Genomic DNA, 27375 nt, shown 5'->3' on the forward strand with positions numbered 1-27375 from the left:
CATGGAGAAAGAAGTCAGTGTAGTGGTAGTATTCAGTCTTCTCTGTGGGTCCCCTGGGTTTCTGTGTTCTTTGCCTTCAAACCTGACCTCCAAGCATTTCTCACTGCTTCAGCCTACAGGGGCTCTGGCCTGTCTGTGGCCCCCACCTCATCCACACTCCTGAGTTAGGTTTAAATAGAATGTAGGGCTTCCTGCACAGAATTCCTTCTTGCCCAGATCTGCCCAGATACTACCATCAGCCTGGTAATATCTGGTAGTATTTGGAACTGGGAGCTTACCCTTCAGCAGACCCCACTACACATCTCTCCCTTCGTGATTCTTACCAGCAGTCTCCAAGTCCTACAGAGGACAGGAGGTAGGGTATAACGGAGGACTGAGGTCAGACGGTCTGCAGCCTGCTAGAAGCATGGCTCCCTGACTAGGCCCCTGATAATGCTACCCAGAAAGGCATCCATTTGTGGTATTGTTTCCTGCCCTTCTACTTCTCCCTCGGCTGGTTGACACTCTAGTCTTCCTTGGCTGGTGCTCCCAGATGACAGGCCATTCATTTGCAGGTCCAGCACTGAGGGGGGCTTAGGACTCATCTTGAAGAAGTGCAACAGTCCCCACTTGTCCCTACCCCTCAGAGCATCAGTCCCCCAAAATGCAGCCACCCAAGTTTGTGGTCTTGCCTGATGATTCATCTCATTCACTAGCTAAATCTGAAGACAGAAAGGGATTACTGTCCATGTCTGTCACAGGCTTGGTCCACACGATTCAGAGCTGGCTTTACACACACTTTATTTCTACTGCAGCCTCTGCTGATTATGGGGCCTGTGCTCCTCCATCCTCCTTTGTGGCTGCTGCAGCTACTGCAGCTGTGGCCCTTGGCCAACCCCACTGTCAAGGTTCAGCGATGCTGCAGTCATAGCAGAAGTTGAAGTTGGTGGGGGGTGGAGGTACAGGTGGTGGCCTCTCAGGGATGGGCACATTCTCCAGCTCCAACAACCGCAGCTTCGTCTCCATGGTCAGCAGCTGTTCCAGGTCTAGCCGGGTCTGCTCACTGCTCATGGGGCTGCCCAACAAGGCGCTCAGCCCATCTGTCCACAGGTAATACTGGGCATAGACAGGACCAGCTCCATGAGGGCCTGCCCATCTGCTCCCTCTGCCCATTTGCCCAACTCAGTCTGGCCCAGATACTTACATCCCGTCTGGAGGGGGCAATGAAGTTGAGGTATGCTTCTTCTTCCCCATGATCATAACTGATAGAGAAAGCCAACTCACAGAGGTCCTAGGGAAACAAGGTGCAGGGAGACTGAGCAGGGAACAGGCAGACAGGAACAGGAAGGAAACCGTGCTGGTCCCACTGCACTCACCTTGTTCTGCTTCCCAGAGCCCTTCTCCCGAACATGGGGACAGTCTTTGCCAGTCAGTAATGCCCTGATGTCAGCCACAGGAACTGGAGGAAGAAGACTGGGCTGATCACGGAGGGTCCAGGCAGCCCCAAAGGCATCAGGCACCGGGGGGAGGAGGAGTAGGACCCCTGGCCCTGCCCTTACGCTGTTCCGGCAGGCTCTCTGGGGTGGGCTGGCTGGCTCCTTCTTCCACATCGCCATACTGCAGCACCTTGTGGTTGGGGGATAGGCAGCAGAACCACAACTTGTCTGTATGGAGAAAGGGGAAGAAAAAAGGAGTGAGGAGAAGGGCTCTGACCCCAAATCCAGCCACTGTCTATCCTCCCTTGGCCACTCAGAGACCCTGGCGCCTCCGGCTACTGATCTTGCGGAAGAGCATTCCCTCGCAGAGGCGGAGCAAACGCTGCTGGCGGATCAGGTCCAAAAGTTCTGGCTTCAGTTTCTCCCGCAGTTCCCTGGATGAGGGGTGTGAGTCAGTGACCAGGGCTGACTAGAGGCACAGCCCACAGGACATCTGAGAAAGTGAAATCTGGGACTGGGGACCCATCCCTGCCAACTCACAGTATAGGAGGGGCCAGTGTGCCCTCCTGGTGTAGCCTCTCTGTCTGCCGCAGCCGTAGTACCTCCCCATAGGTGAGAGCATTCACCTTGGTCCGGAAGAGCTCCAGGGATGTGGGCTTCAGGGCCAGTGTGCGGGCCAGTTGTTCCCGTACCACCTGCATGACCTGGGACCACCACAAGCTCAGCTCAGGGCCTGACCTCTGGGCCCCTTCCTAGAACAGAACTCTGCCCAGGCCTCTCAGCTCCCATATTGCCCACCTTGTCAAAATCTTCCTGTGTCGCCCGCATCTCCTTCCAGGTTTTATTCAGCAGCTGGATGGCCACACAGAAGAGCTCATGGAAGCTCTGGTCTTGGCTGAAGAACATGGGTGAGAAGTCCTGGGCCGTCTCGGAGCCTGGAGCGGGGGGGCAGGAGGAGCTCAGGGAGAAAGTATGTGCAGCCCCTGGCCCTCTCTGCCCTTCCGTCCCCTGTCCCCGGACATGCTGGACCCAGTGCCACTTACAAGGCTCCCCGACACGGAGCAGCTCGCACAGCAGCACCGTCAGCTGGATGCTGCTCCGAGCAAAGGGACACTCATGCTTGTCTTCCCGGCTGCTGTTCTCCAACACGAACTAGGGTGATGGGAGCAGAGAATAGGGGCAGAGTCTCAGCTAAGCCCATGGGGATCCTGCTGAGGTGGGGCTGCTGCTATCCCTCCTGTCACTGACCCGGCTGTATGCGCTGGGCGCATGTCTGGAGAAGTAAAGCATGTTGTCCAGGGCCAGCAGGCCAGGGGGCACGCGCTCCAAGTCCTGAGCTGGGTTGCTGTTCTGGGGTGTAAGTATAGGTAACTCAGGAAGGGCAACAGCCCTGAAACAACCACAGACAAGCTGGAGGCTTTCTGTGGGGACTTGGGTAGAGGTCACTCACAGAGAAGCCCAGTTTGCGGAACTCCCGGGCACAGAGGGAACGGCGGCGGTCTGCACTTAGCCCAGTGCCCAGGGAGTCCCCCTCTGGCTCAAAGGCAGCCTGACGCAGGGCCTGCAGCTGTTCTCGTTGCTCCTGGGATCATTGTCACAGGGGAAGAGGTGTTGAGATTCAAGGCCAAGTTCCAAGTCATGCTCAATCTGTGCCTCCCCCAAGACATGCACCTGGCTGTAGGGGTCAATTGGTGTCCTCATGCGGGGCTCCAGTAGCCCCAGCGTAAGGGCCTGCAGCACATATAAGTGGTGAGCCATCTCATCGCCCAGTGGCGCCGCACTGTGGATGATGTTCTGGAAGACAGACACCAGCCTGTGGATGAGACTCACTGGGAGAGGAGGACTGGGGAGGACCCTCCCTGGCCCAGTCCTTCCTACCTTGTAGATGAACTGGCGAAGGTTCCTCTGCCATAGGTAGTCAAGCATTTGCTGCAGTGGGTAGGAAGGGAGTCTTGATGATTTAGCCTCAGGCAAGAACAGTGTTCTCAGCAGATGCTGTCCCTTCCAGCCACTGGATGAATACTCACCTTACGGTCAGCAGGACTGGCCCCCTGCAGCAGGGCTGTCAACAGTGCCATGGCCTTGGTTTGCAGCTGCTGGTTCATCCTATGGCAAGAGGAGGGGTGGGCTCAGTTGCATATCTGGGGTCTGGCTGTGCTCCCCCATCTGTATCCCACCCTGGAGGCTTACACCTGCAGGTGCACCAGTAGCCTATCCAGTGGCACCTCGCTCTTGACCAGCTGTCCCAGGGCAGGGCTGCTCAAGGTCACACTTTCTAGCAGGCCAAGGGCCAGGGGCTGCACAGAGGCATCCATCAGGTTCATGTTCACATAGCTCACTACCTGAAAAGGGGTAGGGGGTTGTCACCATCTCACCACCACAAAAGATCAGATCCTGGCACCATCTCACTGCCCCCACCAAATGCCCCTCAAAAAGCCCACCTACCTTTCTGACAAAGGGGATGCTGAGTGTCTCCCAAGATACCATGCCATGCTCCATGAGCTCCAAGAAGACCCGCAGCCCAAGGGCCAGCACTTCCCCTAAGCTAGGGGAGACATCTGGGGCTAAGCAGGACCAGAACAGGATCTCCAAGCCCCACCATGCCTCCCAGTCCACCACAGCCCAGTGCTCACTCGTCCCCATCCTCAATAATGGTGCCTAGTCTTTGAAGCCCATCACGGCTGATGACCTCCTGGGCAAAGGTCATGTCTGAGGCCAGTAGGACGAGCTGCCTTAGGGCTTCCCGGCGCCCCTCACGACTGGCACTCTGTAGCCCACCCAACAGCTGTTCAGCCTCCAGGTCCTGGCAGGGGTGGGAGTAGAGTGAAGATAAGGAGGCTGGACAGAGGTTAGGATTGAAGTGTGAGGACCTGGGTGTCCACTAGGTGGGGCACTGCTGGGCTGGGGCCTCCAGACCTGGGGTGGAGGTCACCAGGCAGAAAACAGGCCCAGCTGGGGAACAGGGCAGGGGGGGTGGACAAGGCAGGAGGGGCATTACTGGGGCAGTGCTGAGACACAGGATGCTGCCATTCTTGATCTCTGCGCGGTTCTAGAGGAAAAAGCAGAAAAAAGAGCAAAGTCAAGGAGGGACTCTGAGGAATGGTCAATTGGGTCATCAGTGAGGGAGACTTGGGGATCAGTAAAAGAAAGCTCACATTCGGTTGACAATAGAATGAGTATGGGGAAATGAGGGGCAGATGGGTTAGAGGGTGGATTTGTGGGAGTGGGGACTCACATTCTCAGTGATGTATCTCCTGTGCCCATCAGCAAACTGCAGGGCAAAGCGCTCCGAGTGCGTCAGGCTCCACCTGTGGGACACGGAGCTCAGGCAGGCGGGTAGGGGCGCCTCCTCCCGCCTGCCCCTCCCCCACCCCTTGCCTGATTCCTGATTCGCCGCACTCACGCGTCGCACACCTCCTTCAGCACGGTGGCCAGGGGCTTTGCCTGCAAGTGGAGCTGTCACTCACGGGGCCAGGAGTGGGGAGGAGCCGGGGTAGGAAGGCAACCTGGGGGAGGGCTGGGATGGGCACCCAGAGGTGGGCGGTGGGGCAGATGGAGGCCAGACAGGCCAGTGACCTGGTCGAGCTGGATGAGCTGCGGGATGGCGTCACGCATTTGGACGGCAATCTTCACCACGTTCCGCGGGGGTGCCATGGTCCAGCCTGCCGCAGGCGCCAACACTTTCCACGGACCGTGCCACCTCCCTCCAAGGGCACACCTGGTCAGGGGCCTCTGGGGGCGACGAGGATGTCCCTCTGCCCGTGACTTGGTCCCGGTGGCAAGAACCTCACGGCCCAGGTTCTCACCCCCTGCCAGACGCTGCGGCCTTCCCAAAGGAATCCTAGTTCCGGGTTGGAGTCCGGGGGCAGGAGGGTAGGACGGTGCCTGCCCTGGCCCGCCCCGCCGAAGGGGCCGGCCCTGCCCCGCCCCACGCCAAGGTGTGGCAGGTGGGGGTAGGGAGGCAGGCTGCCTACAGCTGCCACACCTCCTATTCCAGCAAGGTGACCCTCCCAGTTCCACCCTCAAGCCAGCATAGTCCCAGGGAAGGGCCCCAAAGAACCACATCAGAGATAGCCTTAGGCATGGTCTTTATTCACTTGGACACTGTACAAATATTACAATTTCCTTTTGCTGCAAAAAGTATAAAAATAATCTTTATATAGGAATCCATTCGTTACTGTAAATCTTTCTAAATCTCTGCAAATGGCTCTAAATGAGGGTAAATGAATAAATGGAAATGAAGGGGACTATGGGGCATCAGGAGGGTGGGCCAATGTTCAGGGACCAACCCACCCAGATTCCTAGAGACCTCACTCAGTTCCTTCTTAATACCTCCCGCCACACACAACACCTGCAGGTTCCCAGTGCTCAGGACCTGGTAAGGAGGTCACTTGAGAGGTCCAGAAACTGTAGGATGAGTGGGTAGGGAAGGAAGCTAGGTAGGGCTGGCAAGTGCCCAGCTCCATCCCACCCTTCCCTTCTAGGGGAGAGGGACTGGCAGGAGCAGGGCAATGGGCTGGACAAGCTGCCCTATGGGGGTGATGACAGATATGTGCCACTGGGTGGCAGCTGAGCCTAGGCTGGGGAAGGCTCCAGAAAAGGAGAGGCAAACACTTTGGCTCCACATGGAGGGGGCTGAGCCCTTTCTCCTGCTCAGCTCACACACTGACAAGTGCCAGAACAGGAAAGGGACATGTAGCCAGAACTGTGAAGTGGGGGAAGGCTGGGGAAGCCAGGAGTCTGTGGCTCTCAAACTGTGTAGGAATGAGTGAGGGGAGGTACCCCTGTCGCCCCCAGCTCAATCTGGGTCCCGGCCCCACGGGGCATGTCCCTGTCAGTCAGAGGTTGAGAACAGGCACATCAAAAAGATCACAGACACCTTCGCTCTCGTCCAGGTTGTAGATGTAATCGTGGTCTCCAGGTGGTGGAGATAGTCGGAGGAGAGGGGCAAACACTGCAGAGAACATAGGCTGAGGCCCTGAGCCAAGGCCCCACCCAGCAATCACCCAGCCTCTCCCCACAGCCTCCCCAGCACCATCCTGGGCTACCCACCTTCTGAGGACATCAACTCCTCCAACAGCTCTGAGCTCATGCACTCTGGGAATGAAGAGAACTCACTTACATTCTGGCCACACCCACCAGAGCCCATCAGTTTTACCCTTTGCCTGAAATACTAAGTACAACCACAAATGAATGAGCCGGGTCCCTCACCCCCAGCTCCAGGGGAAGAACATAGCCTACCTCGTGTAGGGTCAAAGATTTCTGACAGTTCTTTGGGGAGTTCCAGAACTGAAAGACAAGAAAGCCATGCTCAAGGGAGAAGTCCAGCCTGGTCTTGCTATAGTCCTTAACCTACTCAATCCTACACCACCCACCCCAGGGCTCCACACAGCTGAGGAAATGTAGACCCTGCCCCAGGCAGGTCTCCTCTGCTGACTTAAATTCCTCAATGCTGAGCCCAGGGTATCAAAGGCCCACTGCAGGTAATGGGTACAACCTGTCTAACTCAGATGTAGTATAGAAGGCAACAGATTCCCATCCCTTTCTGTGCTGGGCATGCACATTCTCCCTGATGGAAGATGCCAGTGCACTCCCACCCTTGCAGAGTGTCTGCTCTGTGCCAGGCTGAGTCCATGGGCTGAGCCATCTGGTAGAAGACACTTTGACAAGGGACACTGTCCTACTACAAAGCTCTGACTGGGAAGACACACATGGGAAGCAGAAGAAAATGAAACTGGAGGGACTGTGGAGGGTGTCATACGCCAGGTTTAGGAACTTTTTGTTTTTTTTCCCCCCAGTAGGGTTTAAGGAGTCATTAAAGGTACTTTTTTGTGTGCACTGTGAATTGAGCCTAGAGCCTCACTCATGCTTAGTACATATTCTATTACTGAGCTACATCCTCAGCCATAAAGGTAGAATTAAAAACTGAGAAATACCATACTCAGGCTTGCATTTCAGAAAAATCATTATCAGTAAGGGTAAAGAAAAAGATGCTGACGAATCTAGAATCCAAGCAGTCAATAGTCATCCTGAATGCTGAGGATTCAAGAGGGATGAAAGGAGATGTGTGAGACAGACCTCACTCAGTGGGGGATGGGCAGCAGAGGGAGAAAGAACTGGAGTGATACCAGGTGTCAAACCTGGCTGATCAGGGCCAGTGGAAGGCAAATTTCAGGAGGAAATTGAGTCCAATTGAGGACTGAACTCCCATAGAGGCAGAGGATGGCTGGTAGGCACAGGTATGGAGATCAGGCAAAAGATTTAGACTAGGTGGAGGCAGGCCAGTCCAGGGATTCATCTCTCCAGAGCTGGGACCCTCCTTAAGTGTGGAATTGAACAGAGCTCAAGGAAACACCAATGTTTAAAGTACCAGGGAGCCAGAGATCGGAGGATCTCTGGGCAAATAGTTCACAAGACCATATCTCAAAAAACCCCATCACAAAAATAGGGCTGGTGGAGTGGCTCAAGGTGTAGGCCCTGAGTTCAAACAGCAGCACTGCAAAAATAATAAAAAAAGAAGTTGGCATCATTAAAGCCAAAGGTGGAAAGAGCATCAGCAGGGAGCCAGAGAGCACCATAGTCAAACCCCATAGACACCTGCTGGGCAGGTACCTCATCAAGAATAGCCCTACTACAGTGGTGGAGCAGGGTCCTGCTGGGTGCCACCTGAGGGTAACTAGAAGATCAAGACATGGAGTGGAGTAAGGGTTACTTTTTCAAGGGGTCCAGACAGAGAGAGGAGACAGGGGACATAAAGGAGCAAGCGTCAATTAGTGAGCCTCAATTAGTGAAGTAAGTGGTGCTCAAAGGATGGGAGGCAGGGCTTAAGAGAGGGCCAGGGAGCTCCACTTTAGCCTAGGTAGGGGCAAAAGGGCATCAGCACTGACCTGGGAGCCAGACACCTTGACCTGGCTGGCAGAGAGGCCAGGGTCCAGCCCAATTCTGTCTCCTATCAAGGACTGGGCTGAGACTGGACTCTCCCTGTTGCCACTTGGCAAGGATAGATACTCACCACCTGTGGGGTCCACCTTAATGGGCTCAAAGGAGGTAGAAGGGTTGGGTCCAGATGAACTGCTGCTACTGCTGCTGCTGCTGCTGCTACTACTACTGCTGTCCAACAAGGCAGAAGACTGCAGGGGCCGGGTGTCCAGTGCTGTCGGGCCCAGCGGAAGTGAGGTGAGCTCACCACTGTCCTTGCTCTCAGTCTCAGGGCCACCACTCACTGCAACCACATCCCCCGAACCCAGTCACATGGGGGCAAGAAGCAGGTCATTGAACTTGGCTCGGCTAGACCCCATGGCTAGGATGACCGCAGCCCTGGTGCCCAGACCCAAAGAGAATTAGGTACCGCCAGTTACCCCAGAAGAGAGAACCTGGAAACAACTCACTAAAGATAGGGGCACAAACCCTGTAGGAGGAAGATGCAAGGACAACATGGGTCCCAGTGAGGCAACCAGGGCACATGAGACACTAGGAGATATATCTGAGAGAAACTGCCACCATTAATGTCCCTTCACTCTGAGCTTCCCTGTTAAAAAAGGGCACATTCACTGCCAAAGCAAGAGATGCTAGTGAGGACTAGGGAAAAGCCAACTCTGAAAGTCTCTTCCACCTAGCTTCCCATCATGTCTCACCTGCAATCTCAGGTGCCAGGCCAGCCACCCCTGGGACTTCGGTGCTGCCAGGAACGGGGGTGGGGGTCAGCTGGGGACTGCTTGGACGCGAGGCTTCCTGGGGCTGTGCTAAGGTAGGCTTGGGCAGAGGAGGAGGGGTAGAAACAGCAGGTGGGCTCTGGAGCAGATCCTCAGGGGGTGGCACTGGTACAGCCACAGGTGGTGAACTCCATGCCTCCTTGTTCACCAGCAGCACCTCAATAGGGCCACTCACACTTTTCAGGTGAATCTGGTACTTCTTCTGCCCATTAAGACCCTGGAGGTAGGTGGTAGGGGAAGAGACAGGTAGAATTGCACGAAGACATGGCTCCTGCCTGACCCTGGGTCAGGGCCACTATCCTCTCCCATTCAAGCTGCCACCCTCCTAGATAACCCCAAACCCCATGCTTCCCACTCATGCCCCACCCGGGACTTATCAGGCTCCACAGCAAGCACCCGCCCTCAGTTGACACTGCCTGCCTGGGTTGAGCACCCACCTCTGGGATGGGCACCTCCAGGCTGGTGCCTGATGGGGCCCGGATGGCCAGGAGAGTATCTCCTAGAATGACAAGGAGAACGGGTCAGGGCCCATGGGTTCAATCTGAGCCAGGAATGGAGGTACCTGTTCCTTTGAGCAAGGAAGGAGATCATGGTCTCTGAGGGACTAGACAGTAGGCCTCCACTCTCACCATAATTGCAGGGGCAGAGCTAAAGCTCTTCTCTCCCCAAGAGCCTAGGCTCACTAACCAGGAAATCTGGGTTAAAACACATTTGGGGAGAGATCTCTGGCCATGGGTACCTCACTCTTTACATAATGATGCCAATCCCTTGCAACAGAACACCTTAGTCAGATGTTCCGACCAAGCCAATGTCCCTTTTCCAGGGTCAGTCTAGGGATACAATATGGAGAGGGAACAGCACCTATATCTGCAATGCAACTGAACTAACTATAGATTGGAAGTGGGTACCACTGACCACCTCCCATACAAGCATTCAAGACTGTGCACACAAACATACACATACATACTCTACCTTTCCTCATGTGTCTCCATCATGCCCAAGAAGCCAAACCCAGAGAACAATGTTGATGGAGGCAAACCTAGGGACCCACACCAGGGTTCTTGCTCCTTCCCAGTACAGCTGGATTCCAGAGTCCCAGTGACCCTCAAATTGAGGACTTATCCTGCCTGGTTTCTCTTTGGACAGGACCCACGAACCCTTTTAAGAGGGCACTAAACCCAATGCTCAGGGCTGTGGCTCAGCCCAGTCCCACTCCTATCTCCCCCTACCCAGGATCTGCTCACCAGCAAAGCATCTGCAGATGTCTTCATGAGTCACGTAGGCCAAAGTGTGGGGGTTAAGGAGAACAGCTGATGCCCTGCCTATGGTGTCAGATGGCAGACCACAGAGGAGACCCAACATTTTAGTGGAGGTCTGACACACAAGTCCTCAGAGAAAGTTCTGGGGCCTAGAATGCTCAAGGGGAGGGATCAATGGGTAAGAATGGTAAAGGAGAAGCTATGAAGAGTATTATGAAGCTGGGATCTGGCCAGGGACTACAGGATCATCCTCCCAAGAGGGATGGAGCCCAGGGTACCACAGAGCAAACCCAGTTAGACAAGAAGGCCCCTTGCCCACTCCCCCAGATCAGAGACCGCCAGGAGGATATCAGCTGTTTTGCACATCCTCTGTGACATTCCGGATGCTCTGCTGCACCCACACCTTGTGCTGGTCAAGTTCTTGCTCTCTCTGCTGCAGTTCCTCGATCTCTGCCTTGAGCTCAATCAGCTTGTCAGCAATCTCCCGAGTGTTGCAGCCTGGCCCCACACCTCTAAACCAGGGAAGTGAAGCTGAGGCGGGACTACCAGTTTCATGGCTTCTGCTCTCTCCTGCACCCTCCACCCTACACCCCTGACACCTCAGGGAAGAGACCCTATTGCCCTCCTAGATATCCCCACTCACTTCCACTGGATGCTGTTCTTGGATTTTTTCTCGATCAGCCCAATACCTTCCAGCACATTGGTAATGTCGTAAATCCGCCGCTTCTGGCGTACAGCTAGGGTGTCAGCTGCCTGCCAGACGAAACAGAGGAGAATGCTCGGCCCCACTCTTAGGTGTACCCCTGCTACCTTGAGATTTGGTCTAACAAGGGGACAACCTGGGTCCCAACTATGACGAGCTTTCCAGGCACTCCAGCAGCTCAGGACCACAGGGTGGGAAGAGACCTGTCACAGTCGTGAACTGATGTTCTGATGCTCTTTCCCCAATGCCAGCCAGGGAGGGCCACGAGGGCCCGCACCTGCAGCCTGGCACATAGTGACGCTCAATTGCCACGGCCAAATGAATGAAACAGCCCCTGGCCTCTCTCCTGTGAGAATGCACGCGTTTGGGGCCGGCATTCGGAGGACTTAGCCGGGCCGCCCTGGCGGTTCCCCCTACCGGCCCAGGCCTGGACCATCAACCCCCACTGTCGCCCCTAAGCCCGAGCCGCACCAGCTTGAGGTCAAGCACGCCGTCCTTGGCCTCCTGCAAAAGCGACACGAACTTGGTGGTGAGAAGTCCCAGGCTCTTCTCGTGTCGGCTTGGGGTGCCCGGGGGCGGCGGCGCCTGCGGCCCGGCCTCCGCCATCACGCCCGCCCTCCCGCCACCTCCCCTCAGCCAGGCCAGGCCAGGCCGGCGCCGCCACCACTTCCGCTTCCGTTCCTGGCTGCCGGGCCGCCGGGGCAATTGTCGCTACTTCCGCTTCCGCTCAGCCCCCTCCTCCCGGGGATCTGGCGCAATTCCTGTCTGTGGGCCTGGACGTAGAATTTTGGGGACCATCAGCAAATGTCCACCTGCTGAAGAAGACGAAAACCACTCCTTGGAGACCAGACATGTTGGAGAGTGATGTGAGGAAGTCAAACAGCAGTCCCTACAGTAGAGAAGAGGGAACCACCGGAATCTTCCTTGCCAACTTGCCTCCAAACCCCAACTCTGCCCTGGCCCATCTTGGGGAAAGATCACAGTCCCTGATAAGCTAAACCTGTTTCCCCAAACCGGTTTCTGAAGTCTACCCCCACTGTATTGAGGTGACCCACTCAACTCCTGTCCCTCACTTTCTGCCAAACCAGCAAGCATTAACTACATTTAGCTTGCCACTCTTTCTGTCTCAGCAGTCATCTTTCTCTGATCTCCATACTGCAGTGCCCAGCTGCCACCTGTCTCAGGCAAAGGTGTTCACCTCTGTATGAATATAAGTAAAGCCCTTAGAGCAGTTGTGGGATGTAAGAAGATTGTGTTTGTTAGTGTCATCGTACTTTTAACATTGTATTTATTTACTTATTTACTGCAGTACTGGGGCTTGAACTCAGGGCCTACACCTTGAGCCACTCCACCAGTCATTTTTTTGTGTGTTAGGTATTTTCAAGATAGGATCTCGTGAACTATTTGCCTGGGTTGGCTTTGAACCGCAATCCTCCTGATCTCTTCCTCCTGAGTAGCTAGGATTACAGGCGTGAGCCACCGGTGCCCAGCTTTTCTTTACTTATTATTTGTTCATTGTTGTTTATTTTAGGTCAGGTTCTCTGGAAAACAGACTCTAAGACAGGAATTTGCCTGCAGCAGGTCTATTAAGAATAAGCACTGTAAGGGAGTAAGACAAGCAGAATTGGGCAGATGCAGTTACAATAGGGGCCTCAGCCCACCCACCAGCTCTGAAGTTGGGGTAGCCCTTCCGAGGTGTTCATACTCAGGCAAGGGTACCCCAATACACCCCAATATTGACTCTGCTTTGAGACCTCAGCAGCTTACACTCCTGGCAGCTGGGAAATGAGGGCCTCTGTCCTGAAAGGTGGACTTGGGGTGGTTCACCAAGAAGCGTCTAATCTATTATTACTACCCTATAGTACTTTCCATGGCTCCCTATCACTCTCAGGAACAAACTGACATCAGCCACCATGCTCCCTAGTCACAACAGCTAGTGGTCTCCCTCTGCAGAGTCACACACCCTCCTCCAAGGGGCCCACTGGCACACTTTTTATACTGCCATGTTTCCTTCACACTTGCACACTTTGCCCTTCATCTCAGCTTGAGGCCAAGTGTGCTTCATGACTTTATCCTAAGCACTTAGAAGTTCTGGGTGAGCTGGCCAAGACCTGGTCACAGGGAGTACATCCCCGCCCCCACCCCTCAGGAAGTGGCGCCCAGCCCTCCCCACCTCAATGTAGATGCTCTTTCCTGTTGGGAATAAAGTGCCAGAGACTCAGCTTCCTTCCTTTTTGCCTTGGGGAGGGAGGGGCCTTTGGGGAGAGGAAGGGGCTTCTAGGCTAGGAAGTGGGAGAGAAGCTTCCTTGGGGAGAAGAATTGTGCTACTGTGTGCCTGAGCAGCTGGAGTCACCCAGGCCCTGTGAGCAGGGCGTGCCCAGCTCTGCTGGGGAAGAGGGCCGTTCTCAAGGCCAAGGCTCTTTGCAGAGGATTGAGAACTGGATGCCTCATCAAGTCTGGTAAGTTCTGTATCAAACTGTCCTGGGCATCTCAGAGCAGGAACTGTCTGTTCCCCTCCCACCACCCTTGGCGTCTGCAGGGGCACAACTAGGAGCCCAGCAGGTCAAGGCCTCCCATCACCCTAGCCTCTCCATTTCCTGAGTGGGCTGGGCAAGAACTTCCTCCTCCTTCTCAGAGCGGCCTAGACAGAGGCAGCGGCCCACAGGAGCATCCACTCTACCTGCTCTATCCCGGGCCCTTGCCCCCACTTCCACCTCATCTCCAGCTCCTTCAGGTCAGCCATGGAGTCTGCAGCCAAGGATGAAATCCAGCCCACACTTCCCCCTGGTATGAGCCTTGATAGCTGGGCCTGGGGGAGGGATGATGGCAAAAAAGATGAGAATGGTGGGATGGGGTCTTCTCTGCCAGGTCTACCTGGAGGATAGTGAGGAGCACACTGTTCTGGGGACGGGGCTGAGGAATTGGAAGGGCACCAAGTTTTCTAGCTGGCTGACTGACTCGCTGCTCTGACTGATCGGCTGTCCAGGCTCTTCCTGCCTAGTGCCTGAATGGCCAGAGCAGGGGAGAGCAGAGCAGTTGGCCAGGGGTGCAGCACTCAAATGGGCCTCGGGCATCTTCTACCGGCCAGAGCAGCTGGCCAGGCTGGGCCAGTACCGGAGCCGCGAGGTACAGCGAAACTGCTCCCTGGAAGCACGCATCAAGGTGGGCGTGGGGCAGAGGGTGGCAGTGCTGGGGTGGCTGCAGGGCCATGCCTCACTGCCTAACTTTCTCTGTAGTCAGTGGTGCAGTCATACCTGGAAGGTGTGCAGACTGGTGTGTGGCAGCTGGCCCGGGCCCTTGAGGCTGTTCAGGAAACCCACAAGACGCTAAGTCAGGCCCATAAGTTGCTCCAGAGCTTGGCACAGGCCTCAAAGACCCTAGAGCCCCTACAGCAGCGAGTTGCCCAGCACAAGCAACTGCAGGTCCTGTCTCAGTTGCTGCCTAGGCTGCAGGCAGGTGAGTGTGTGGGGACCCTAGACCTCAGCTTCCAACAGTCAGTCTACAAACATCCATACTGACCGAAAGCCTAGAGCACTAGGTGGGAGATTGCATGGAGGGATACACAAAGACATCCTGGAGAGTAATCCAAGGTTCAAATAACGTAAGAAGCGGATTGCAAAACCAGCTCATCCTGAGGTTCTCAAGCCTGGGATGTTGAAGTTAGCATGGATATCCTATTATGCAACTGTGAACACACTGGTTGTTAATACATTAAAAGGTGGGCTGGAGGTGTGGCTCAAACACTAGAGTGCCTGCCTAGCAAGCATGATTCCCTCAGTTCAAAACCCAGTACTGCAAAAAATATATATCTATATGTACATATATATATAATATATATAGATATATATGTATGTGTGTGCATATATATGGTAGAGCATATGTGCAATGTTTAGCATACACAGGGCCTGTATTTCAATCTCCAGCACACACACAAGATATGTATGTATGTATATATTTGCGTATGTATATGGATACCTACACATACAAATATAGTGTGTGCAAATATTTCCCTAACAGGGAGGGTGAACAGACACTAGCATGTCCCCCCAGTATCGTCTGCCTTGCCTCCAGCATCCTTGACTTCTTCATGTTCCATAAGGTCAAGGGTTGACACCTGGCCCACCAGACCTCTAGGTCTTTGCCTTGATCCTTTCAGATTGGCCAATGCTCTACTGTATAGGTTATTAAATATTTTATACATCATCCCCAGCCTCAGGGCCTCAGTATTCCTTGTTGTGCCAAGTGCATATGTGGGAAGGCTGAGGCCTCTTCTCTCTCATTAGTGCCAGCTGCAGTGGCCCACACGCAGACCTTGATTGATGCCCAGCGGCTCTTGGAGGCATATGTGAGCCTGCGGGAGCTGGAGCAGTTGCAAGAGGAGACTTGGGGACCTCTGGGGGGACTGGAGTTGCCAGTCTTCCAAGGGCTAGGCCTTCTGGCTGAGGCACTTGGCCAGGCTGTAGAAGCTGCTGCAGGGAATGCAGGGCAACTGGCACGGGAAGATCCAGCCCTGCTAGTGGCTGCTGTTCGTGTGGCAGAGGTGGAGGCCAGGCGCACAACCCCCTTGGGGCAAGCCCCCCGAGACTGGCGGCAGCGATGTCTGCGGGCACTTCAGGCAGGCCTGGAGCGGGTCTACTTTTCGACAACTGTACTGCCTGAGCCAGGGGCCCTAGCAGGGTGGCTGGAGGCTCTTCAAGTGGCTCTGCCTGCTGAGTTGGCCATAGCTGAAGCATTAGTGGCCCCCTGCTGCCCACCACACTACAATGTGGTCCAGCTCTGGGCCCACACCCTGCACAGTGGCCTGCGCCGTACCCTGAAGCGACTCCTTGAAGGGCCTGAGCTGGGAGCTGCTGACACCTTTGCCTTGTTGCACTGGGCACTGCAAGTCTACCTGGGGTCAGTGTCCTTGGAACAGTGAGAAGTGGGAGGATTAAGAGGTCGGGGGATCTGTGTGATGATCGGCCAACCATCTGCAGACAGGAAATGATGGGAAGCCTGGAACTGGGGCCTGATGCGGATGTGTCTCAACTGGAGCCCCTCTTGACTTTGGAGAACATTGAGCAGCTGGAGGCAACATTTGTGGCTAAAGTCCAGGTGAGTAGTCCAGGTACAGGACAGAGATACTCTGCCCATTGGTTGTGGCCTTCATATATGTACAGTCAAATGTCTGTCTCTGGCTTGCCTTCTTACATCCTGTCTCCCCTCACCTCTTCTCCTAGGCAAGTGTAGCCCAGTGGCTACAGAAGGCTCTGGATGGGGAGGTTGCTGAGTGGAGCCGGGAGCAGGAGCCTAAAACAGACCCCTCTGGCTTCTACCACTCACCAATGCCAGCCATTGTACTACAGGTTGGTGGAAAATAACTAGGCAGGTGGGCAGCTCCTACATGAAAAGGAGAGGTGGGAATGGCTAGGGAGGGACTTTGCTGATGACTGTCCATTTCTGCCTATGTAGATACTGGCTGAGAACATTCGTGTGACCAGCTTGGTCAGTGAGTCACTGCAGCGGCGGGTGTATGGCATGGCACTGTCAGAACTGGGCACATTCCTGAGGAGGTTTGCCAAGCAAGGACCCACTCACAATCTCCAGCCTGTTCCAGGGCAGCCCAAAGGGGCTCTGAGCGAATAGGACACACCAGTGGGAAAGGGCTCTGTCAAACAAGGATGTGGAAGTGGGGCAGGAGTTCCTGGGTTGGGGTTGTAGGGGCACCATAGAAGTAGCAAATCCAGGAGCTTCCTCTGCCCATTGCAGCTTTAATGATGCTCTGATTCGCTTCTCCCGAGACCATCTCCAGGGGGATGCCCTGGCCCCTCACTATGTGCCCTACCTACTGGCTGCCTTCAACCACCAGTCAGCACTGAGGTACCAAAAGCCCCCAAGAATCACCTTCATTCACCCCCTACTGAGTTCCTATGATGTATGGACCCAGCACACACTAGGCCACTAGGAACTTTGGGCCCACATTGTCGGGGGGAGAAGAGGACCATTCTTAGTTCTGCTTATTATTAGTTGTATGACCTTGTCTGAGTACCCCAATCTCACTGTTCTCAGTAGTATTTTGGGAGTAATCATGGAACGGTTTGAGAATTGGTGAGATATGGATGTGAGGTAGCTACCACAGTGCCTGGCACATGGTGCCAATTACTCATCCCTTCAACAAATATTTGTCAAGATCCTACTCTGTTCCAGGTAATGTCTGGAAATTTTCCCTTATCCTTGGGTATTATGTTCTTTGTGGTAGAGACAGAGAAGACAAACAAGTTGATTTTTACTCCTTTCTGACCGAAACTAGCACCCTTTCCTTTCTGATGAGGAAGCCGAAACCGAAATAATGACTTGCTCAAGGTCACATCGCGAATTAGAAGCCACTGGGTGTGTGTCCTTTCTAGCTTCCTGGGCGCACACTCTTAGCCTAGTTGGTATCTGAGGCCTTCACAAGTATAGAGCCGCTCTTCTTGTCCCCTCCCGCCACATACTTGTGCCACAAGGTGGCGCCCGAGTGACTTAACCCTAGAGGGCTGTGCGGGCCTTGACCTTGGTCCTGAAGTCCTATTTTTTTTGGTTGATTCAGCTCCTCACTGTCCGTCCTGCAGCCCGACGGGGTAGCTTCAGGAGTCTTGGTTCCAGTAGAAACCGCGCTGGAGGAGTTACAGAGGAGGATCTGTCACCTGATGTTGGAGGCCCTGCAGGTGGAGCTCCAGGTGAAGCTGGAGGGATGGAGGTGGGAGGTGGAATGCCGCGTATATATGGGGTCTCTGTGGAGGGTTGCTGCATCTGGATCACTTCTCCAGCCTCATCTCCTCTCTATCCCTTCCCCAGCCACTGTTCGCGTCTCTGCCCTCGCGCCGGTGGCTGTCGAGTTCTGAGATGCTAGACAGTGTGTGTGAGCAGACGTCGCGTTTCTGCGGGGACTTCTGGCGCGTGCGGAAACCCGCAGGTCAGGTGTGTGTTTGGAGGAGGGGAGAGGCTGGGAGGATCACTGCTGATGGGAAAGATGATCTAGACCCATCTGATCACCTTCCCTGTAGCTGCTCCTGGCCGAAGCAGAGCGCACCGTGGTGTTGCTGTACCTACATGCGCTGATGCAGGGCCGCCTAGTGTGCCGCAGTGCCAGCGAGCGGACGCAGGCGGCTGAGCGCCTGCAGCACGATGCCGGCCAGCTTAAGGAGCTTTTCCTTGGTTTGGTGAGAGCTTCCTCCGTTTGGCGGGCAGACGAAAGTCTCGGTGGTTGGGTGGGAGCCAAGGAGTAGGGAGTGAAGCCCTACTCCAACATGCCCAGGGCCTGGAGGAGAGCGTGCATTGTTCACCGGTGCTGCTCTCCCTGAGGGAACTGCTGAACCTCCACGACTCCACACTGCTTGGCCTCGAGGTGGCAGGCCTGCGACAGCAGTTTCCCGACGTGAGGTGCGGAGATAGAGGGTGGAGGGGGATGAGGAGTCCCAGAGAGAAAGGGCGGAAACTGACACACATCGGTGGTGTCCCTGCAGTGAAGACCACGTCTCTGCGCTCTTGGACCTGCGCGGGGACGTGTCCCGAGAACAGCGCCAAGCTGCGCTCAGCTCCCTGCAGGCCGGCCCGCCACCCTCGCCCTCCACGGGCCGCCGCGCACTGTTCAGCCTCGTGCCGGCACCTACGCCCTCGCTGACCTCCTGCCTCACCTCGGGCCCCTGCTCCTGATGCGTATCTGCCTGCAGAATAAAGCCTTGGCCTTTTCCATACGCCTGCATCTCTGTGTGTTGGGGAAAGGGGTGTGTGTGAAATGAAAGCGGCCGTGAAATTTAGGGTGGCCATGCACAGTGACACGGCTAAGATATCCTGGCTGCAGTCGTGGTACACGAGTAGCACCCTGCCTATCCAGACATCGGACTGCATCCCGGAGCACCGGCACTATACCCCAATATATCCACGCCTAGGCAATAAGCTAGTATCACGCGCCTGACTCCCAATGTCCAGTTGCATCGAAGACCTAGAAACTCATGAAGGAGGTGGGTGTAGTACGAAAGCGTAGAATGTCGATGGACACCGCCCTCTTGGCTTCACCTTGTCCCACCCACCATGGTCTTTAAGGCGCCAGCTGCCGCGGAGACTGACGTATGTCCCCGCGTCTTCTTGTGAGCGTGCGCGGGCCCGAGTTCGGGCGTCATCCGTGTCGGCTCCCGCGGGTTGGGCGGCCGGCGACAGGCTTTGCGGAGCTGGAACTGCGTACAGCAAGAAGAGGACTGAGCAGGTGGGAGCGCGGCACGCGAGCCAACCCCTTCCCCCACTCCAAAGGCTAAGACCAGCAGCTCTAAGCGACCCTCCCAGATTTATCAGGGAACCCTCCACTCCATTGTCTTCTGGCCCCGCCCTCCATTGGGCACGCCCTTTTCCCTATACCCCGCCGCTTATTGGCTTCAGATCACGCTCCTCCTGTTTCTCTTGGCTCCCATTGGCTCTTCCCGGGAGTTTCCTAATGGTGCGGCCACACCCTCTCATTCGTCACCAGACCCCGCCTTCAGCAGGCAGGGGCTCCTCCTCCATTCAGCCTTCATTCATTCTGTTTGGAGTGCTGGGTGTTTGGAACATGAGGGTCAATCAGACCTGTCCCTGCTCTCGGGGAATTCAAGGCTTGTTGAGGGATACGAAACTATGCTCCAACAGTGATAACCTAGGGCGGTAAGGAAGCCATCGAGCCACTGAGACCCTCTAGACGCCAGGAAGGCTTTCGGAGGAGGTGAGGCCTAAACCGAGCCCTGAAAAAAAGGGTTAAGAGTTTGCTCCAGAGAGACATTGCTTGAGCTGAGATGCGAAAGAAACTGGCTTATTCTGGTCAATTCGAGGATATAGGTCGCGTGAAAGAAGGGGAGATGGTAGGGACTGGTCCAGATAAGCAGCCCAGAGTCCAGTGAGGAGTCCAGGAAAGTGTAAGGTTAGTTGAGAGAAATGAAATATTTTTCAAGCAACTGGTCACTAGGAAGAGGGTGTGGAAGAGGAAGATCAGGTGTGGATGGGGAAACTGAGTGCTGGGAAGAAAAGATTTTAGTTCTGAAAAGGACTCTTTTTTTTTTTTTTTGGTGGTAGTAGAGTTTGAACTCTGGACCTCATGCTTGCTAGGCAGGTGTGCTACTAATTGAGCCATATCTCTAGCCCCTGAGAAGGACTCTTGGGTTCATTATGTGTTGAGCAACTGTTCTGGGGTACACAGCTGTGAACACTGGAAAGAGCATCTAACACTCAAATGCACTATGCAAAAAGGCTTGCTGGAGTACACTTCACATGGTGATAACTGCTACAGAGACTAGAAGAAGGCGAGAAAGGTTTACAATTTTATAAAGGTGTGTTGGGGTGGCTTTTCTAATAACCTGGTGCTGGATGTGTGGCTCAAGTGGTAGAGGACCTGACTAGCAATCACAAGGCCCTGAGTTCAAAACCCCAGTACTGTCAAAAACAAAAAAAAGTGTAAGTCTAGTAACATGGTATTTGGGTATCGATTTGAGAAAAGTGAGAAAATGATCCATGCCATTATATGGCAGAACTTTTTAGACAGGGCACATGTTTGAAATGCCTGTTAAAGAAAGATGTTGTGTTGAAGTTGACAACACTGGTCTAAAGCTTATGGCAGAAGTCTGAGCTAATATATTTAAAACTATGAGAATGAGTGTTGGAGGGGTTATAGCTCAGTAGTAGGAAGCTTGCTTAGCATGTGCAAGGCCCTGGGTTTGATCCCTAGCACCAAAACAAAACAAAACAAAAACCCATGAGAATGGATGAGATCATGTAGGGAGTTGAGCATAAGTGGAGGAGGAAGAAGTTCCCATAGATAAGTCCTGGGGCATTACAGTGTTAAGAGGTTGGGGAGATAGGGATGACTGGCAAAACCAAGGATGACAGGGAAGACCAAGGAGGAACAGGTGGGAGAAGAACTATGTTCTGGTGTGTTTAGGAAGGGAAGTGGACAGCTTGTTTCAAGGATAAAGGAATTAACTTGGTCAAGTGCTGGAGATCAATATGGAGCTCACTGATTACCTTAATTAGGTCAATTGGAATGGAGTGTGGGGGACACACCTAAGTGGAGTGAACTCGAGTCAGGAAAGAAGGGATTGGAGACTGGATATAGATAACTTGGGATTTTGTGCTGCAATAAGGACCACATGCAGTGGGGCAGTAGCTGTAGGAGTATGGGTTCAAGTGAGTGTTTTGTTTTGTTTTTTAAGATGGAGAAATAACAGCATGTGTTTATGATGATGGAAAGAATCCAGTGGGGAGGAAGAGATTGTTAATGTAGGAGAGAGGGGAAATGCTGGAATTCTGTCCCTGAGCAGGCAAGGGAGCGCAGAGACTAGAGCTTCCATTCTGTCTCTGGGGAGAGATTGGATTGGACTGAACCCTGGCACAGTCAGAAGTGAGTGCCCTGACACTGGCCTCGGATGACCACTGGGAAGATGCCTCAGATAGGGGGCAGATTCTAATTTGAATTTGAACAAATGGCCTAGGAGAGAGGGCATTTTAAGTGGGAACTGGCATAGGCAAGGGGCACTCAGGCATTCAACCTGACTGAGGTCAAATGGGCAGGAGGATATGGGTAAAGCCAGGTGGGAGGGGCAAGGTAAGACTGAGAAGATGCCATGGCTAGGAGGCAGCCTCTGGAGTCCCCTCACCTATGATCCATCCAGGCAGCTGAGGCTGCACCCAGCTGGATTCCATCAGACTGAGTGAGTGCTAAGCACAGAGATTAGAACCATGAGAAGGAGTTCATTCCTTGTTCCTTGGATCTCATAGCCTGAGGAGATTCCATTGAGCACCATCTGGGTAGGTATTTAAAATATCTCTTCCTCTTGCTTTGCCCCAACCCAGGTTACTTGGGTAAGCTTGCTGGAAGGAATGGACACAGGGGAGGTGGGGCAGCTACCCAGACTCCTGGCAGTAAACCCTAGGCCCACCTAGGGCCCAGCAAGGTGTACAGGACCTGTTGTTCCTCTGGCCACACTCACTTATGCTGGTCTCCACATGCCTTTCTGTGTCCCCAGAGGCTGACAGTGTGGGGATTTGGAGCAACCCGGCTGGATGTGACCCCCAGGACAGAATGGTGCTGGACTCGGGGGCTCAGGTGTATGAACGGGTGCCCTCCAGCCCACCTGCCAGTCCCTTGTCCCAGCACCACAGACTGAAACCCTCAGACCGAGATGGGCCACCCCTGTACTCCTGGCCTCAGTCCCTGGCTGTGCCCCTGGCTCTGGCAGTCCCCTCAACAGTCCAGCCCCAGCGTGAGTGGCAGCCGTTCTCAAAGCTGCATTTGGGCAATTGTGGCCACATGCGTCGCAGTGAGAGCACCTACACTGTAAATACTGCTGGCCGACGGGGGCGTGGCACCCAGGGACTGGCCCCACCTGGACGGGGACAGGACCCAGGTGGGGGCACTCTGCGGTCTGCAGCCTCCCTGCCTCACATTGCTAAGACTCGAAAGGATGCAGCCAATGGTACTAGCAAGAGCCCCTGCATGTTGGTGGCCCTTCGGCCAACCAACATGGACCATGAGCGGGACAAGTTCTTCCAGTCCCAGTACACCTATGATCCACAGTTCGAGTACCAGGAGCCCATGCCCACGACTGTGCTGGAGAGATACCGTGAGGCCTCTGGACAGTTCATCCATCAGGTCAGTCCAGCCTGCCCACGTCACCCTGGCTCTGATTACCCAAGGAGCCTGGCCTGACCAGCCCCTGTGGCCCTGTGTGCAGGCAGTTGGCATCATTGAGGCTGTCCTGGAGAAGTTTGGAACCTATGAACACTTTGAGGCTGCCACTGGGGGCCAGCTGCTGACCAAGTGCCAGATTTGGTCCATTGTGCGAAAATACATGCAGAAGGAGGGCTGTGTTGGGGAGGTGAGCTTGCCCTGCCTACAAGGCTCCTCCTCTATGTGTTCCCCCTCTTCTACGTGTTAGGGGCTGCCTAGTGGGTGGTCTCAGGCCCAGCTGCACACCTGTCAGGTGTGATCCCAGAGGTTTGCCCCTGCCCATGGAGGTGGGAGCTGGCTCTGAGCAGAGGTGGTAAAGGGTGGGGGTGTCCTGGCCAATGTCCAGCCTGGCTTCCTTGTGGCATGGGGGTACAGGAGCTGCTTGCATATTGGCCCCAGGGCTGGTAGCCATGACTCAGAGCACTGTCACCACTGCCACCTGCAGGTTGTGGTGCAGCTGAGTGAGGACCTGCTGTCCCAGGCAGTGATGATGGTGGAGAATAGCCGACCCACACTGGCCATCAACTTGACTGGAGCCCGCCAGTACTGGCTGGAGGGCATGCTGCGGCACGAGATAGGTTAGGCTGTGGGTTGTGGGTGGGTAGGTAGCAGTAAGAGGGGGCTGAGAGCTGGGGGCTAGAAGTGAGGGGCCCCAGTAACCCCCTCCTTTGTTTCTCCCCTTTCCCTTACTTTCTCTCCAGAGGAGAACAGGCCCTTTCCCTTCGTGAGCAGCTACTTCCCTCTCACTCACAGACGTAGGCCTGAACATGCCTGCCCACTCTGGGTCACCTCCACTCTTGCCCCTTTGGGGTAGCTTTTTTCTCGCCAGTTCCTTTCTAATTTCCCTTGACAGTGGGGGCAAAGCTGCTGAGGCTGCAACAGGCTGAGGGAGAACCCTGAAGGTCTTACCAGGCCCTTCTGGGTTAGTAGATCCTAGGATTATAATTGCTTGAGGACACACAGCCCAGTTTAGGAGGGGATACGTCAGGCTGGGAAGGTGGGCACATGATACTAATCACTATTCTTTCTGTCCTCCACAAGAATCTTGTTACTTTGTAGGCAAGAGATGGTTTTGCTGTGGGCATTTCTCGGTCAAAATGTTTGATTTCCGCACTGGGGATGTTGGGATGGTGTGGTGTGTTGTTCCTTGTCTCTAGGAGAGTTAGGGGGCAGTAGGAGTTGTTGGGGGGAGGGAGGCAGGAAGGGAGGGAGAAACATACAGACAGACGCTTGTGAGCCTCTGTGGGTCCTTCATGCTGCTTTGGGGAGTGTGTGCTTGTCTGGGAATTGTGTGCGTCTGAGTTTGGGGGCATGAGGTTCACAGAGCCGCCCCTAGAGGTCCGCTGGAGGTATCCTCCATTCACCGTACACCTCCCCCTGCCCCTCCCTGCAGGAACTCACTATTTGCGGGGCGTGAACAATGCGCGACAGCCATGGCGCAGCGCTGAGGGCCGGCTGCAGTATGGGCTGCGCCCAGCCAACCCTACTGAGGAGGGCTTGGCCAGCCTGCACAGCGTGCTGTTCCGCAAGCAGCCATTCCTGTGGCGTGCCGCCCTGCTATACTACACCATCCACCAAGCCGCACACATGTCCTTCCACCAGCTCTTCCAGGACCTGGAGCGCTACGTGCAGAACGCCGATGTGCGCTGGGAGTACTGTGTGCGCGCCAAGCGAGGCCAGACTGACACCTCCCAGCCTGGTGGGTGCTGTGACCTGGGGGAATGTCTGAACTAGGGCGGGCAGAGGTGGGGTTCCAGGTACGGGCTCACATCTTCCACCCCCTTCACAGGCTGCTTCAGCAAGGACCAGGTGTACCTGGATGGCATCGTGCGCATTCTGCGGCATCGCCAGACCATTGATTTTCCATTGTTGACCTCGCTGGGCAAGGTGAGTGGCTGCTGGTCTTCAGAGGCCCCAGCCAGCCTACTACTCTCTCCTTGGGCCTCAGTCTGAGTCTTACTCAATTGAGGCCTGGATGCTAGGCCTCTCTGGTGGAAGAAGAGGAAATGAAAGGTTGGCAGTTCAAAACAGGTGCTTGGCCCAGCCTGCAGGTGTGTGTATAGATACTGCATTTCAAAAGAGGTGAGCATTCCAGGCCAAGGGGTGGTTAGGAAGGTCTGGGGAAGGAGACTGGAGAAATGGTAGGGACCATGTCCCTAGTGCTGGGCATTTGTACCAGTTGAGGAAAGTGGACCTCATTCGAAGCAATATGGAGCTAGAGAAGCTTTAGGCAGAGGTGTGACACAGATATGTGCTTTAAAAGGTTCACTCTAGATGTCATGTGGGAGGTAGATTGAAAAGAGGGCCTAGGGAAGGGAGTGCAAGGGCAAGAGGAGGGAGACCTTCCTGTAACTCTTATAGAATTGATGGTGGTCTGGCCTAACCAGGCAGTGGCAGTGATTGGAGAAGGAAGAGGCAAGCTGGAGAATTCTTGAGTGGAATCCCTTTATCTCAGTGGCCACCCTAAGTGGGAGGGGGAGAGTCCTGAGTGGACTGGGTTAACTGTGAAGAACTTGGGCTGGCATAAGCTGGCATCCAGTTTTGAGTGCTGGATGTGGGGCGGTGTATGAGAGATACCCAGAAACCAGTTGGATACCCATGTTTGGAGGTTATGGGAGAGGAAAGGGGTTGTAGAGCATAGACAAAAGAAGGTGTTGGGAGGCAGAGGTAGGAGGAATGTGAGTTTGAGGCCAACTCTGCCAAAAGTAGCAAGACTCTGTCTCAAAACTTAAATAAAAACAAAGGGGCAGTGGGGGGGTGCGCACGGGGAGGGTGGGGCCGGGGGGTGAGGGGGCTCAGCTCAAGTGGTAGAACACTTACCCAACAAGTGTAAGGCCCTGGTTTCACTCCCCAGTGAAAATGTGTTGAGAAAAAGAGCAAAAACCCAGGACTGGGCCTAGAAGTACATAACATAGCTATGGATAAGGAGGGCACAGAAGGTCATGAGCCATCAGCAGAGCTAGGACCAGTTGCCTGAAAACAAAGGATCTCCCTTAGCCCGGTGGCTCATCTTCCTCCCTTGCAGGTCTCCTATGAGGATGTGGACCACTTGCGGCCCTATGGAGTGCTGGATAAGACCCGAGTGCCCCACTTCATGCAGGACTTGGAACGCTATCGACAGCAGCTAGAACACATCATGACTACCAACCGGCTGGATGAAGCAGAGCTGGGCCGTCTGCTGCCCGATTGATTTTGGTTGAGGGCTATAGGCAGAAGCCCTGGACAGAGGCCTCCAGGTCAGCCCCCAGAACACGAAGCTGTCTGCTCTGTGCTTCTACAGTCTACGTGTTTCTTGTGGGCACTGGAAGGCCAGGAGTATCTTGGGAGGACAAGGCAACATCAGAAGGCTTTTGTCCCTTGCTAGCCTTCCTGGGCCTATGCACCAACAGCAGAATGTAGGCAAACTGTTGAGCAGAGAAGAGGCCTAGGGGCTGGAGGGGAGCTGAGTATCAGTGGGGATATGGGGTGGTTTGAATAGAAACTTGTTCTTGCATGAGATGGCTTTGGGTGTCCCGTACTCCAATCTGTCCCTTCCCCCACCTGACCCCCTGGTGCTCCTTCAGCATTCATGCTGTCTACCTCTCACTGGGTCCTGGTGGAGGTTGGGTCCCTTCTGGGGTGATTGCCTGAGCCTTTGGTCCTGGGTTCCACACAAGCTGAAATGGCAGGGGTTCTGGTAGTAGAGACCCAGCTGGGCTGGGGTTCATTTTCCAGCATTTTGCCTCTTTCACTAGTCATATATTTATTCCATATTTATGCATCCTTCCTGGAGCTTGGAGGCAGCAACTCCTGAAGTTCAATGGAAACTTACCAGGACACTCCTGGAAGGTGCCAATTGTTCCTAGCTTCACACACAGCTACACACACTGGACCTCAGGCCTTGTGAGTTCAGCCCAAGAGCTCACATGGCCCTGTCTTTACCCCGCTCCACCAGCCTCTGCTCCTGTCTCAGGTGGAGGTTGGCATAGTCTGGGAACAGCCACAGGGCAGGCCCCTAGGGTTTGCTGTTCAAAGTCCTGAGCCTGTCTTGGACCGGGAGAGGTATAGAGCTAGTTGTTGCTTCCTGTATCGATTTGGACTCAGCTGTGTTAGGTTGACCCAGTCTCACTCCTACCCTATAAAAATTGGAAACACAGCTGGAAGACTATTATTTATTTTAAGTCAATGAATATGTGTAGAATGCCTTGTGTGTGCCCGTGCCTGGTTAGAATCCTCACTGAGCCCCCAGTTCAGAGGGAAGCCAGACAATTAAAACAGCAATTACATGATGTGTGTGGCCTCTGTCTACTGAAGTTCCCTTCCAGTTCACCTCTTATCTCATTTCCCAAGACTCAGAGCTCTAAGCTCTTCTTAACTGGACAGAAGTCCCTCTTCCCTTGCTGTCTACCTCAAGTCCATGGAGTGGGGCTGATGGAGCCCTGGGTTCAGGCTGTCCTCTCACTAGAAGCCTGGATCTGGGATCTCCAGGGATACAGATGAGGGAGGAATGGGGCCATGAACTTGGTGCTAGAGTATGGTGGGAAGTGAGACTGCCCAGGTCAGTGGGACTCAAAGACATGACATGTATATACCCTCAGTT

The 27375-nt window shown here is 54.5% G+C and overlaps 4 protein-coding genes across 15 annotated transcripts; 2 read left to right on the forward strand and 2 right to left on the reverse strand.

Moving 5' to 3' along the window:
* Positions 1–763: 763 nt before the first annotated feature.
* Elmo3 (engulfment and cell motility 3) lies at positions 764–5307 on the reverse strand. 3 transcript variants are annotated; one of them, XM_074055850.1, is made up of 20 exons: positions 4992–5303; positions 4819–4859; positions 4651–4723; positions 4414–4464; positions 4049–4218; positions 3857–3960; positions 3606–3753; positions 3443–3521; positions 3294–3344; positions 3087–3209; positions 2866–2997; positions 2664–2765; positions 2459–2567; positions 2214–2350; positions 1956–2119; positions 1737–1849; positions 1539–1643; positions 1356–1438; positions 1184–1270; positions 764–1095 (listed from the first exon to the last, which is right to left on the reverse strand). In XM_074055850.1, exons 1-20 carry the CDS (start codon positions 5067–5069, stop codon positions 883–885), a joined length of 2163 nt encoding a protein of 720 aa, XP_073911951.1. In that variant the 5' UTR covers positions 5070–5303; the 3' UTR covers positions 764–882. The 3 variants fall into 3 exon arrangements, 2 of the variants coding, with proteins under 2 accessions (XP_073911951.1, XP_073911952.1); XR_012441927.1 differs by lacking the exon at positions 764–1095 and having other exon boundaries at positions 1356–1457; positions 4992–5307; XM_074055851.1 differs by lacking the exons at positions 3857–3960; positions 4049–4218; positions 4414–4464; ... (1 more) ...; positions 4819–4859; positions 4992–5303 and having other exon boundaries at positions 3641–3759.
* Positions 5308–5486: 179 nt separating this feature from the next.
* On the reverse strand, positions 5487–11749 carry E2f4 (E2F transcription factor 4). 2 transcript variants are annotated; one of them, XM_074055857.1, is made up of 10 exons: positions 11561–11749; positions 11030–11139; positions 10737–10898; positions 10372–10415; positions 9565–9626; positions 9050–9344; positions 8428–8568; positions 6657–6704; positions 6468–6512; positions 5487–6369 (listed from the first exon to the last, which is right to left on the reverse strand). In XM_074055857.1, exons 1-10 carry the CDS (start codon positions 11693–11695, stop codon positions 6254–6256), a joined length of 1158 nt encoding a protein of 385 aa, XP_073911958.1. In that variant the 5' UTR covers positions 11696–11749; the 3' UTR covers positions 5487–6253. The 2 variants fall into 2 exon arrangements, with proteins under 2 accessions (XP_073911958.1, XP_020031286.1); XM_020175697.2 differs by having other exon boundaries at positions 8428–8637; positions 11561–11748.
* A 1596-nt stretch (positions 11750–13345) lies between these two features.
* Exoc3l1 (exocyst complex component 3 like 1) lies at positions 13346–18800 on the forward strand. 7 transcript variants are annotated; one of them, XM_020175917.2, is made up of 14 exons: positions 13346–13548; positions 13725–13876; positions 14076–14251; positions 14326–14545; positions 15373–15985; positions 16066–16183; positions 16309–16434; positions 16541–16641; positions 16838–16948; positions 17658–17787; positions 17906–18028; positions 18115–18270; positions 18366–18490; positions 18574–18800. In XM_020175917.2, exons 2-14 carry the CDS (start codon positions 13831–13833, stop codon positions 18761–18763), a joined length of 2235 nt encoding a protein of 744 aa, XP_020031506.1. In that variant the 5' UTR covers positions 13346–13548; positions 13725–13830; the 3' UTR covers positions 18764–18800. The 7 variants fall into 7 exon arrangements, with proteins under 7 accessions (XP_020031506.1, XP_073911959.1, XP_073911960.1 ...); XM_074055858.1 differs by having other exon boundaries at positions 14076–14215; XM_074055859.1 differs by lacking the exon at positions 14076–14251.
* A 397-nt stretch (positions 18801–19197) lies between these two features.
* On the forward strand, positions 19198–27098 carry Matcap1 (microtubule associated tyrosine carboxypeptidase 1). 3 transcript variants are annotated; one of them, XM_074055865.1, is made up of 7 exons: positions 19198–19313; positions 22093–22718; positions 22801–22944; positions 23242–23374; positions 24190–24495; positions 24586–24683; positions 25822–27098. In XM_074055865.1, exons 2-7 carry the CDS (start codon positions 22149–22151, stop codon positions 25984–25986), a joined length of 1416 nt encoding a protein of 471 aa, XP_073911966.1. In that variant the 5' UTR covers positions 19198–19313; positions 22093–22148; the 3' UTR covers positions 25987–27098. The 3 variants fall into 3 exon arrangements, with proteins under 3 accessions (XP_073911966.1, XP_073911965.1, XP_073911967.1); XM_074055864.1 differs by lacking the exon at positions 19198–19313 and adding an exon at positions 19346–19799; XM_074055866.1 differs by lacking the exon at positions 19198–19313 and adding an exon at positions 19861–21874.
* Positions 27099–27375: the final 277 nt, after the last annotated feature.

Source organism: Castor canadensis, chromosome 15, assembly GCF_047511655.1.
Source record: "Castor canadensis chromosome 15, mCasCan1.hap1v2, whole genome shotgun sequence".
Lineage (NCBI taxonomy): Eukaryota > Metazoa > Chordata > Mammalia > Rodentia > Castoridae > Castor > Castor canadensis.

What these genes read in the sequence shown, in the direction of transcription:
- Elmo3 (XM_074055850.1), bottom strand. Translation starts at nt 5,069, where the DNA reads ATGGCACCCCCGCGGAACGTGGTGAAGATTGCCGTCCAAATGCGTGAC. An exon ending in CCCCTTTGTCAGAAAGGTAG is followed by an intron (nt 3,754 to 3,856) that starts GTGGGCTTTTTG and finishes CTTTTCAGGTAG; the next exon opens with TGAGCTATGTGAACATGAAC. An exon ending in CCAGTCCTGCTGACCGTAAG is followed by an intron (nt 3,345 to 3,442) that starts GTGAGTATTCAT and finishes TACCCACTGCAG; the next exon opens with CAAATGCTTGACTACCTATG.
- E2f4 (XM_020175697.2), bottom strand. Translation starts at nt 11,695, where the DNA reads ATGGCGGAGGCCGGGCCGCAGGCGCCGCCGCCCCCGGGCACCCCAAGC. An exon ending in GCGTGCTTGACCTCAAGCTG is followed by an intron (nt 11,140 to 11,560) that starts GTGCGGCTCGGG and finishes TTCGTCTGGCAG; the next exon opens with GCAGCTGACACCCTAGCTGT. An exon ending in TAAGGTGGACCCCACAGGTG is followed by an intron (nt 6,705 to 8,427) that starts GTGAGTATCTAT and finishes CTTGTCTTTCAG; the next exon opens with TTCTGGAACTCCCCAAAGAA.
- Exoc3l1 (XM_020175917.2), top strand. Translation starts at nt 13,831, where the DNA reads ATGGAGTCTGCAGCCAAGGATGAAATCCAGCCCACACTTCCCCCTG. An exon ending in CCCTGGAAGCACGCATCAAG is followed by an intron (nt 14,252 to 14,325) that starts GTGGGCGTGGGG and finishes CTTTCTCTGTAG; the next exon opens with TCAGTGGTGCAGTCATACCT. An exon ending in AACCACCAGTCAGCACTGAG is followed by an intron (nt 16,949 to 17,657) that starts GTACCAAAAGCC and finishes TGGTTGATTCAG; the next exon opens with CTCCTCACTGTCCGTCCTGC.
- Matcap1 (XM_074055865.1), top strand. Translation starts at nt 22,149, where the DNA reads ATGGTGCTGGACTCGGGGGCTCAGGTGTATGAACGGGTGCCCTCCAGC. An exon ending in AGGAGGGCTGTGTTGGGGAG is followed by an intron (nt 22,945 to 23,241) that starts GTGAGCTTGCCC and finishes TGCCACCTGCAG; the next exon opens with GTTGTGGTGCAGCTGAGTGA. An exon ending in TGTTGACCTCGCTGGGCAAG is followed by an intron (nt 24,684 to 25,821) that starts GTGAGTGGCTGC and finishes CCTCCCTTGCAG; the next exon opens with GTCTCCTATGAGGATGTGGA.